The 12,311-nt window shown below is 38.6% G+C and overlaps 1 protein-coding gene across 2 annotated transcripts in view; it reads right to left on the bottom strand.

The window, feature by feature from the left end:
- ASRGL1 (asparaginase and isoaspartyl peptidase 1) overlaps window positions 1-12,311 on the bottom strand; it is an 82,470-nt gene that overhangs the window by 35,947 nt on the left and 34,212 nt on the right. For both annotated transcript variants that reach the window (XM_033938331.1, XM_033938330.1), the window contains exon 4: window positions 3,699-3,853. In XM_033938331.1, the coding sequence (XP_033794222.1) occupies window positions 3,699-3,853 (155 nt within the window). The remainder of the gene's footprint in view (window positions 1-3,698; window positions 3,854-12,311) is intronic.

Here is a 12,311-nt window from a genome sequence, read left to right as displayed (position 1 = left end):
CTCAATCCTAAAACAAAATATTCAGTCCTCATACTTCATTTTGCTAAATAGATATCTTTTCAATAATAATTTAAAATTTTATAAATTTCCCTGCTGACATATATACAACAGATTCGTATTCCACACACAAGGTCCTATATATCAGTGTTTCTCAACTTCTTAAAGCCAAGTATCCCTTAAGTCTAACAAATATCAACCGAGTACCCCCATCCAAGCACTGCCCCAGAACTGCCCAGGCTCTGCCCCCTGACCCCACCCCTATAATAATAGTACTAATTGTAATGCAATTTCTTCCATCCATTTTTCATATACGCACAATATAATCTCATTAATATATAATGGTAACCACAAAATTTAAAAAACATAAAGCACACTGGTTAAGGCAGATGACCTTAGAATATGCAATGCAAAAAGAGAAAAAGTGGAACTGGTATCTTGTACAATTTATTTGAAAAATGGTGCAGTGGTTAACACAATAAAATATACAATAGCATGAAATGCACAATATAAATGCGTTTTGTTCTCGTATAACTTTTCCAGTGAACTTGTTTTGTGCTCTCCTGCTTTAAAATATGCAATGTCACCTCAGTAATAGAAAAATAGACAAATATAATGCAAAATATAGACAGCAGATATAAATTCTCAAAACAGGCACATTTCGATCACTAATCCGCTATAATAATTCCCTTAGCGCGCATGTGCACTTCAAACCTGGTGGCTCCATGCGTCCATAGCTTCGCATGCACAGTAGGAGGAGTCAGCAGTGGTTTCTTCTGCGCATGCGGAGGCACGTGAAGCAGGGACGTGCAGAGGCGACTTCCCCCTCCCGCCCTCACTCCGTCTAACAGCGGTGTCAAACTCGTGACCCCCCAGGTACTGTTCTGCGGCCCGCGGTCTGGCCGGCTCCCTTACCGAACTTATTTTTAAGTTCAATGCTGCCACTGCGGCTCCTCTCACGAGCCGCACCTGCGTCAGAAACCTCTCTGACATCAAGTCAGAGAGAAGACTTCCGACGCAGGCGCGGATCGTTAGAGGAGCTGCTGCGGCAGCTTTAAACTCAAAAATAACTTTGGCAAGGGTAAGGGAGCCGGCCAGAAACACTGTACAGGGAAGTGGGGTGTGAGGAGGGAAATGCTGCTGGTATCTTCTTTTTGCTGCAATTGTTTATACAAGGTGGAATTAGTTATGTACAGATAACTGCTTAATCCTCAAATTGATTGGTACAAACTTGAAACTAAGGACTCCTTTTACTAAGGTGCGCTAGTGTTTTTAGCGCATACTGCAGATTAGCGCGCGCTGCCCCCCGCGCTACGCGTAAAAACTAACGCCAGCTCAATGGTGGCGTTAGCGTCTAGCGCGTACGCTAAAACCGCTAGGGCAGCTTAGTAAAAGGAGCCCTAATTGTTGCTATTATTCTACTGTACTTTTCCCAGCTAAAACTGATTTCATTGTTTCTCATTGATTTTTTTGCTGAATAAACAAACCTGGTTGTTCCAGTTTATCAACTCCACTTTGCCAGTTTTTCACACTGGTTTTGGTTTGTGGCTCTTCCATTTGTTTAGTGGAGTTTTGAGGTTTTGTTGTTGTTGTGTTTCACATATTAAAGGTGCCACACAAAACAAACACAAAGGAGTGTTGGGGAACTGTAACATAGATTAATACTTTATAAAATTTGTGCTTTTGAACAGTTGTGCATTTGTGCAAAATGATTTAGTTGCTGCTGGGGACACTGTAAGAGCCTGTTTATAGATACATTTTTGGAAATTTTTTAAATGTAACCCGTTATGAAATTATCCTGTACATGGATAAAAGCTGGTACACTGTTCCACAATGTGCATATTTTTACCTCTACTAAACAGAGATGTTCCCTTGGGCAGGGTTACAGTAAGGTAATGAGGTAATGCTCTTAGTTTGGAAACTATTTGTGTTTTGGACATCTGAAAATTGTTACCAATATTTTATGGCTGTCCAAATCCTGATTTTATAAAGCAGGGAAATGGACTTCAAAAATGCAGTATGTTCTTATGGAAAGAACTCAATTTGTTATCAACACATTCAAATACATAAGATATAAGGATCATCAGATTACCACCTAGGTAGCATAACTCAGGCTGGCTATAATCCTCATTGATCCCTATTACCAACCTCTCCACTCGTCTTTTTACTTAACTCTTATTGTTCATTATGATCCTCTCCAGTTGGAAGCTGAGGTGGTGCTGCAATATAAGTCTATAGTTTCTCAATCCATATATTAAAAAACTGTAAAGAAATTGATTAAAAGTAAGAACTGAATATTAAACAGGAGACGATCATAATGAATAATAAGAGTTAAGTAAAAAGATGAGTGGAGAGGTTGGTAATAGGGATCAATGAGGATTATAGCCAGCCTGGGTGGTAATCTGATGATCCTTATACCTTACGTATTGGAATGTGTTGCTAACAAATTGAGTGAATGAGGTTATAAGCACTGGATGTGTGGAAAGTAGCCAGGACTCTAATTTGGAACTTAAGGCAGGAAGGCATGGGTTGGGCGGGACCTAGATTTTAGAAGGAAAGGGGCATCTATGTCCAAAAAGATAGACATTGGCATTTAGACCAGGTATTCAGCATGTCCATGTTTATAGAAGAGTGCTTCATTTGAGCAGCTGTCTATTGGAGGAATTAAGGGAAATCATCCCTTTAATCATCCTTGCTATATCACCCGAATGTTTGCTTGACATCTATCATAAAAATAGTCAAATGCATTAACAATAACCTCAAAAGTACATTTTGGTACTGTAAGACATCACATCACAGTATACACCACAGACCTAACAGAAACTCAGGACTGACTAAGCACAGCCCACGCTGCTGGCTTGGAGTTATGAGCAGCGATACTGCCCATATAAAGATACAATAAGTTACTTAATTCCTTACTCTGCTCCTTGTGACTTTGGGCAAGTCACTAACACTCCATTACCCCAGGTACATTAGTCAGATTGTGAGACCACCAGGACAGATAGGGAGAAATATCTGAGTACCTGAATGTAAACCACTTAGACTAGGGGTGGGCAACTTCGGTCCTCGAGGGCCGGAATCCAATTGGGTTTTCAGGATTTCCCCAATGAATATGCCTGAGATCTATTTGCATGCACTGCTTTCAATGCATATTCATTGGGGAGATCCTGAAAACCCAATTGGATTCCGGTCCTCAAGGACCGGAGTTGCCCATGTCTGACATAGACTATAAGTGGTCTATAAATAATAATTAAAAAAATAATAAATTCATTATTATGAGTACTGTGATTTGAATGGATAATACAGGCATTTGGATTTTTAATGTTCGTCTTAATACAAGCCTTAATTATTTGGACATATTTTTCACCATGAGAATGGATACACGGTAACACTATGGGAATGATCAGTAATGTAATTCAGGAGTCATGTTTGAATAGTCATTGTGTGACATTTTCAACATTTCGGCTCCTATATGGTGCTAGAAGAAAGTGTATCATGGCTTTTTGATACATATCCCATTAGACTTCACAGAGTAAGTTTATTTGGGCTTGGAGTAATAGACAAAGGCAGAATTAAAAATCCCCACATTCTATAGGAATAAGAGTTTTAAAACCAAAATTGGCTCAAGCTCTTCATGCCAAAACGAGATTACTTGGTAGGTCTGGTACCATCTAAAGACATTTCACTTGATGTAGACATACATTTGTGGTACCGCAGGGTTCGACTCTGGTTTCAGGTTAGCTTTCCACCTCTCTCTGGACCTATCAGTCACCAACATCTCTCCTGGAACTTCAGGAATACCCTGTGCTTTGGCAAAAATGGATGCGCCCCGATCGGTCAACAGCATGTGGTCAGTCTGAGGAATGAAAAAGATAGGTAATGCATTCAATTGCAACATGCATCTTAGTAGTCTAATTCTAATACAATAACATAATAGGTGTCAGTAGAAGAAAAGCATTTGACCAACCCAGTCTGACCAGCTGCCCCTACTTACATTGCACCAGATCAGATTATTAAAAAAAATAAATCTGTAGTTTAGTTTATTTAGATTCTTTTTTGTAGTATTAATTTTGGAATTTAAGCCAGATTCAAATTTGCTGAACCTGCACAGGCAAGTGCTAGGAGACCATGAACAACTCAATCAGGGGTGCTTTTACTAAGCTGCGGTAAGCATTAACACTTTATTTTAACTTAAAAACTCTCATATCACACCCATCCATAGATCGAGGCAGCTTACAAATAAAAATACATAAACAAAAGCTAACAATTTACAAAATAACATAAAAATCTCCAACCAATGACAATAAACCTCAATAAATGAAACAAGTAAGTTGCATCAATAAAGATTACTTAACAGTAAATGCAAATAAAAAAATGCCTGATGAAATAAATAGAAAGTACTGAATTAATATGGAATATATTCAATATAAGGAATTCCAAAATTTTGGGCCAGTAGCGATAAACACCGAGTTTCTATATACAATCTCCATAATCCAGAGTCTGACCCCCCGCCTCTGGGTTCACCAAGGGTTTGGATTGGTGTTTCAATGACCCCATGGTAGGAGCAGTCCATCTGCTGCCATACAGAACTGCACCAGAATCCAAAATGGCACCAAATGCCTCCTAGTGGGGGGGGACAAGGGAGATTTGGGCTCGGGGGGGGGGCAGGACTTGTTTTGGACAGGGGAATTGGAAAGTGGATCAAAAGGGTCTTCTGTGTGGGGAAGGATCAGAAGAGGCCTCTTTTTTTTTGGGGGGGGAGGAGGTTCTACAGGGGTCTTTATGTTAGGGGCAGGATTGGGGGAGAATCTCATTATAAAGAAGGGTCATCCCTAGCGATAGTACTTTTTAAATGCCATTTCAGATCCCAGCACAGCTGGGTGGGAGTAGAAAGAGGACTGCTCTCACTATGGGGCTACTGGAATACCAATGTGACCCTAGTAGGGTCAGGCTCTAGGAAGGGCAGGGCTTCTTTTGAGGACCGAGTTTATGTTGGGGAGAAATGATCAGAGGGCAGAGGATATGTCAAGGAGATGTACCACCAGGGCTGACTCTTGAGGTGGTATTAAGTGAAACTATTAATAATAATAATAATAACTTTATTTCTTCTATACCACCATAATCTTACGACTTCTAGGCGGTTCACAGTGAAGAGAGCTGGACAGTCAGCAAATTACAGAATATAAATGGATAAATGGCAAGGATGATACAGTACAGTCAGTGAATTACAATTAGTAAAATACAATACGATACAGTACAGTTAGTACAGTACACGTATTTCTCAAGTTATCAGCATGGAGTTAATCGTTTAGAACTGGTAACTGATAGGAGATAAATCTGTTGAATAGTGCTGTTTAAATTTCTTTCTGAAATGCGACGTAGGTCAGCCTAGCTCTGTTGATGTAGTTGCCTAGCCAGGTCTGCTGTTTGCTACCTTGAGACTTCAAAGTTCTGTCCATATTTGCAATCAGTGATCCTTGGGTAGGCAAAAAGATTGGAGTTTCTGGTTGTCTTACTGGGAATGTGTAGCTCGAAATGTGGTAAGAGATAGTTAAGGGCCATTCCCCACACCAGTTTAAAGCATAGGCAAGAGAACTTGAACATTATTCGCGCCTCCATTGGTAACCAGTGTAGCAGTTTGTAGTAGGGGCTAACATGCTCGCTTTTCTTTAGTCCGAATATTAAGCGGACAGCCGTGTTCTGCACTATTCTTAATTTTTTTTACAGTTTTTTTAGGTAAACCCACATAAATGAAGTTGCAGTAGTCCAATGTGGAAAGGACCAATGACTGAACCAGAAGTCTAAAAGATAGAGGATCGAAATATTTTTTAATGGTCTTCAATTTCCATAGTACATAAAAGCACTTTTTTGCCACCAGGTTTGTGTGTTTGATCATGGTCAGGTGGGTGTCTAATGTGACTCCTATCAACAGTTATGACAGCTAATAAGCAGTACCAGCCCATATGCTAGCTGTTATGCAGTAACGTAGCAAATGATGGTAGATAAATACCCGAATGGTCCATCCAGTCTGCCCAACCATACAATGTCTATAAATTAATGATTTAATTTCAATTGTTTTTTTCCTTACATATTTCTGGGCCAGAAACCCAGAGCTCTGCTCGGTACTGTGCTTAGGTTCCATCTACTGGAGTCTCTGTCAAAGCTCACTTTAGCCCATCTAAACCATCCCAGCTGTCAAAGCCCTCCTTAGCCCATCCTCAACTGAATGGCCATATACGGGACACAGACCATGCAAGTCTGCCTTTATTTCTTCAATATATGCCATCATTTTCTGTTATCACTGGCCACTTCCTTGCTCTGACCCTTCCCGTGTTATACATCTAATTACAGGGTGTGCGCCAGCATTTAATATATGGCAAAACTTGCAATAGTTGCTTAATGCAGCTTAGTAAAAGGGCCCTTAAATGTGAAGACATCCTGGTAATTCATACTGAGACCATGTTCTAATAGAAAACAGTAACTTGAACTTTTAGGGGATTCCTGCCTGTTTAACAAAAAAATAATGAACTGCCACATGCACTGCAATTATTGCATAAATGGTTATTACAGCTATGTGCATTATCTATGAATAGGTTTAGGATGAGTAGAAAACAAGCTATTTCCTATGTTTTACCTTGCTTATGAAATTGCTTACTCATATCTTTGAGGAGGGAAAAGAGGAGAAAAGTAGCCATGAGGAGGGGAAAGGGGGAGGGAAGGGACCTGGCACCACCAGGTGTAGCCCAAGTAGGAACCCAAAAACTTACACCCCTAAGCTGAGCACATTATGAAAACCATGACCTGGAGAGAGACCATCCGTCTGCTGGAGATAGAGAATACTTGTTTACCAAAAGCTTACCGCCCTATCTATAACAGAGCTCATCTTGGTGTTCTCTATCTCCACCTGCTGGTGAATGTTCATAACCTACTCGTCTCTGGGTCTCTCAGGGTTCTTTTTAATATGATGGCTACTTTACTATCTTTCATGCTTAAAAAGGAGATTTGTCATTTTACTTATGCTGGTTCCATTCACATTGTTTTCATCAGTAGCTCTCCGTAGTCAGGAAAGTTTTTCTTTAGTGCAAGAGTGGGTGATAGCGGCGAGATTAAGATAAAATGCTGCTAAAACTAAGATTATATGGTTTGGATATGCAGAGTGGAATTTTGTTTTGAAAGTTCACTCCAAATTCTGAGAATTATTCTAGACCCTCAGCTATCTATGAGAAAGCAAGTAAACAAACTAAGTATTTAGCAAGTAAAACCAGTATTTTATAGATTGAAAAATTAAGACAAATAAGGAACTATTTTTCTACCAAACATCTGATGCTCTTGGAGCAGGCCATTTTTATTTATTTATAGTATTTATAGACTGCAAATCTGACAACCCTAAGTGGTTTACAAAGATAAAACATTCATAATACATTTTAAAAAATACATATGTTACAAAACATAAATTCATTCACTTCTGTCCTGCTAAGAGCTCATAATACAGTCAACTTCACTTTAATCTTATGCTCCATAAAACTGCAAGAATAAAATGGACTTGAGCTCCTTTTTAAAAATAATGAAATTGTTCAGTTTTCTCATTCTAGGATGTAAAGAATTCCATAGCTTAAGTCCCAGTACAGTAAAACAGAATGATCTGAATCTTTCCAACCTAATTACCTTAAAAGAAGGAACATCTAAATTGCAACTCATCAGATAAATGCAACATTCTACTTGGTTAGTAAACTTACCTTTTTGCATGTTGGTTGTTATGATGGGTATTTATGGTAGATTGCCTTCACTTACTGCAAAATACAGCAGCTAAATTTATTTTGGGGGCTAAGAGATGCGATAGGGTTATTCCTTATTTGACAAAACTCCATTGGTTACCAATTCATGCTCGATGTCAATTTAATATGTGTGCAACTGTCTCCCAAATCATTCTTGAGATGGCACTGGTTGCTTGTGCTTCTCATTACCTGCTTTATACCTAAACTTTAAATGGTTTGAACCAACTGCTTCATCTACTTGCTTCTTTATTTTATTGTATTTGCTCCTGTTGCAGCTGAATTTGCCTTTTGTTTTTCCTTACTTTGATTTGTGAAGCTCCACTATGATATTTAAAGAAAGATATCCATTTGGAAGAATTACTTCAGGAACCATCACTGTATAATGATACGGGAAAGGATACTATGTATTTGAATGAATGGAGAAAACTGGCACATTTACAAATAAAAGCAAAATGTATGGATCTATAATATGCCACCCTTATTGAATACTACCAAGTTAAAAGGATACTCAGAGGTCTTTGTATTTTCAAGGAACCTTGGATATTTTTAGGTAATAAAGATTTTATTCAGAACTGGATTGGGATTTTAAATAAATGTTCCTTGGATTAAGATTTTATTGAAACCTCTAAGAAGGAAAGTGCTAAAGTAAAAAAAGAGAACAAAAATAAGTACAAGAAAAGTCTGCCAAATATGGAAAATACACTGTGAACCGAAAGGGACGGGATAGATCAAGGATGCAGAAGAAGGTAGGATGTATATCAGGTTGAGCACCCAGTGTTGAAACCATCCCTGTAGGATAGAATGACTCCTGTCCAGGACAGAGTTTGGCTAAAGGACTTTCATTCATTCCTTTCAAACCTGGGCAGATTTGTTCACATTTACCAGGAAACTGCACATCCATCACCAATTCTCTAGACTTTCTGTAAGGCCCTGTGATACATTCTTGTCAGGAGAGCTTCTAAATGGTAGCAATTAATAAAACAGCAAAAAGGATCTGCAACCCGAAGGGACTAGAATAGCCAATACTGTCCAATACAAAACTGAATAAAAATTAGCTAAGCGGTCCTTTACCCCTGAAGAAAATATATGAAAAACTAACAACTGGTCACCTAAATAAATTGTCAAAATAAGTAATAAATAATAAATAACACAAGTCAATAAAGGACATCAGTATGAGCCTTAAATAGGTAACGTACGGTGTATAGCAGTGGTCTCAAACATGCGGCCCGGGGGCCACATGCGGCCCGCCAGGTACTATTTTGAGGCCCTCAGTATGTCTATCATAATCACAAAAGTAAAATAAAACAGTTTCTTGATCATATGTCTCTTTAGCTATAAATGACAATATTATTATTAAGACTTAGCCAAAAGGAAAGATTTATAAACTATAAAGAGTTTTACCTCATGCAAAATTGTCAGTTCTTTAATAACACATGAACTATTTTTTCAGAGGCCCTCCAAGTACCTACAAAACCAAAATGTGGCTCTGCAAAGGGTTTGAGTTTGAGACCACTGGTGTATAGGCTCAGGCTATTTCTCATAGGTGACTAGCACCAGAACCTCAGTCCAAATGAGAATCACCTCATATATCATTAAGTCCTTTTAAAGTGACCAGAAGTGCTAAAGTGAAAAGTGCTGAAATAGAGAAAAAAAAAACTTATTGTCAGAGGAAGGATCTTAATAAATAATAAAAAATAGAAAAATTCCCAAAAACATCACATTGTGAAAAAATGTGCTTGAAAGTGCTGAGTGCAAAAAAGAAAAAACATCAGAAAACATCAAAAATGCTAAGACTGTGAGCACTCCTATCAGGTAAAAAAGGTTATAAATAACATCAAAAATTCCATAAAAGCTCAAAGTTCATAGCATCATGTAAAGTTCATGGCATAGTGTAATAAACGTAGCACCAAACAATCAAAAGCACCACAGAGTCCTAGCACCATATAATAAAACGTCCAATAAGTTATAGCACCATGTCATTATAGCACCATGTCATTATAGCACCTAGAAAAATGAGCACCATAAACTCAAACCGGCGCTTAATCAGTACTTAGCTGAATTTGAAATCGAAGAACACATATCGTCTTGCCAGATGGGGTCACCACTCGACAGAGCCCTGTTTCGGATCCTTCGTCAGGAGCGGGAATATCAATAAAACAGGCAGTCTTCCACAAACATGTATTTAAAGAAAAACTTTCAAAAATAATAAAGAGGTGGCAGAAGTCATATTCACTGCTGCCTGCACCATATCCCAAGACGTAAATGGGTAATGAAACGATCAGGGAGGAAATCACAATGGCGTCTCAGGAGTTTAGTAAGCCCAGGATATTTAGAGAGTCCCAGTAAAGAGGTTTCAATAATGGTGAAAGAAATCCAGGAGTGTTTAAGAGGAAGGCAGAATAAAAGACTCAAATTTTCCCTGTCTTCTCAGCAGCCTGTAGTTACAAGGAAAAAACCATATGTCTGTATTCAAATGCTAGAAGCCTAAAAAATAAAATAGAAGAGTTAGAGTATATAGCACTGAATAATGAGGTAGATATATGGGCATCTCGGAGATCTGGTGGAAGGAGAACAATCAATAGGACACCGTATTAACTGGGTACAAATTATATCACAAGGGTAGAGTAGATCAAATTGGAAGGGGGTTGCACTATATGTTAAATTGGGAGTTGAATCAAATAAAATAAATATTCTGCATGACAGAAATAGCAGTATAGAATCCATATGGATAGAAATTCTATGTGTGAAGGGAAGTAATATAAAAGTAGGGTTATACTACCGTCCCCAGGACAGAAAGAACAGACAGATGAAGAAATATATTCAGAGATTAGGAAAGCTGGAGAACTGGGCAACAGTATAATAGGTGATTTTATTTACCCACTCAATTAGCCATTTAGAAGAAAGCTCAAGCACATCAATATCCAGCACTGAAAATATAAATGGCACCAAGCACAAATTTTCTTCTACTCAAAGGCAGATTCTCAGAATTCCTCCTGCACTTCTCTCTTCAGTCAGATATTTCATTATGATATCATTCATTCTTTTACTGAGCTCTGTCTCTCTAACAACATCTACTAATCATATTTGCAGGAAATTGTTCCCCAGGCTAATTCAGCCAATCACAAGGATCTCACTACAAACAATCTTCCTTCAATGATTTTCTTCCAATAAGAGACAGATTCTAGTGATTCCTTTGGCAGCATACTATTCAGTCAGATACTGCATTTGAGTAGAAGAAAATTGTTACAGGAGAAGGATGTGTATGAATGAAGGATATTATAATGAAGAAACTGACTGAACAGAATGCTACCATAAGAAACACTGGAATCTGCCTCTGATTGGAAGAAAATCATTGAAGGAAGAGGAGGCTGTGCAATGATTGGTTGTAGTGAGATCCTTATGATTGGCTGAATTAGCCTGGGAAAATGATTTCCTGCAAAACTGATTGAGTCAAACTTGGGGCATTCAATTACCCCAACATTGAATGGTTAAATGTTACATTAGGGAGGTAAAATTCCTAGACATCATAAATGACTGCTTCTTGGAACAACTGGTCCAGGAACTGACAAGAGGGGGGAGATATTTTAGATTTGGTCCTTAGTGGGATGCAAGGCATAGTATAGGAGTTAACTGTGTTGGGTCTGCTGGGAAACTGTGATCATAACATGATCAAATTTGAGCTGATAACTGGAGTGACATTGCAAAAGAAATCTACTTTAGAGGCATTTAATTTTCATAAGGGCAACTATAATAAAATGAGGAAAATGGTTGAAAAAAAAGCTAAAAGGATCGGTCGCAAAGGTTAGGTCTATAAACCAAGCATGGATGTTATTTCAAAATATCAGCGTGGTGGAAGCCTAGACCAGATGTATTCCACATATTAACAGAGGTGGAAAGAAGAGAAACGAGAGTGAAATGAAAGAGGCCAAAAAAAGCATCCTTTAAGCAGGGGTGTCAAAGTCGGTCCTCAAGGGCCACAATCCAGTCGGGTTTTCTGGATTTCCCCAATGAATATGCATGAGATCTATTTGCATGCCCTGCTTCCATTGTATGCCAATATATCTCATGCATATTCATTGAGGAAATCCTGAAAACCCAGACTGGATTGCGGCCCTTGAGGACCAACTATGACACCCGTGCTTTAAAGAATGAAAAAAGGATGCCAATGAAGAAAATAAGAAGAGACACAAGCACTGCAAGTTATTTGCAAAGCATTGATAAAGAAAGCTAAGAAAAAATATGAAGAGAAACTTGCCAAAGAGGCAAAAACTCATAACAATTTTTTTAGGTACATCAGAAGCAGATCCATTTGGTACCATCTTGACTGCTTTGGACTGGTGCCGGTTTGTTTGCAGGCTCCGCAGGAGACGGACACCAGACATTATCTGGGCCTATCTCCTGCAAGTTTGAAAGAATGATGGTGGAAAGTTTGGGGACTAGTAAGTACTTTAATGATTCATGGAGTCCATTGACTACAGTAAGGATCATGTTTCTTCCCTTTTCATTGGAGTTCTTTACACATTCAGGGAGGGTGGGAGG

Source organism: Geotrypetes seraphini, chromosome 3 (genome assembly GCF_902459505.1).
Source record: "Geotrypetes seraphini chromosome 3, aGeoSer1.1, whole genome shotgun sequence".
Lineage (NCBI taxonomy): Eukaryota > Metazoa > Chordata > Amphibia > Gymnophiona > Dermophiidae > Geotrypetes > Geotrypetes seraphini.
Note: the sequence above shows the minus strand (reverse complement) of the source record. Positions and strands in the feature narration are given on the sequence as shown.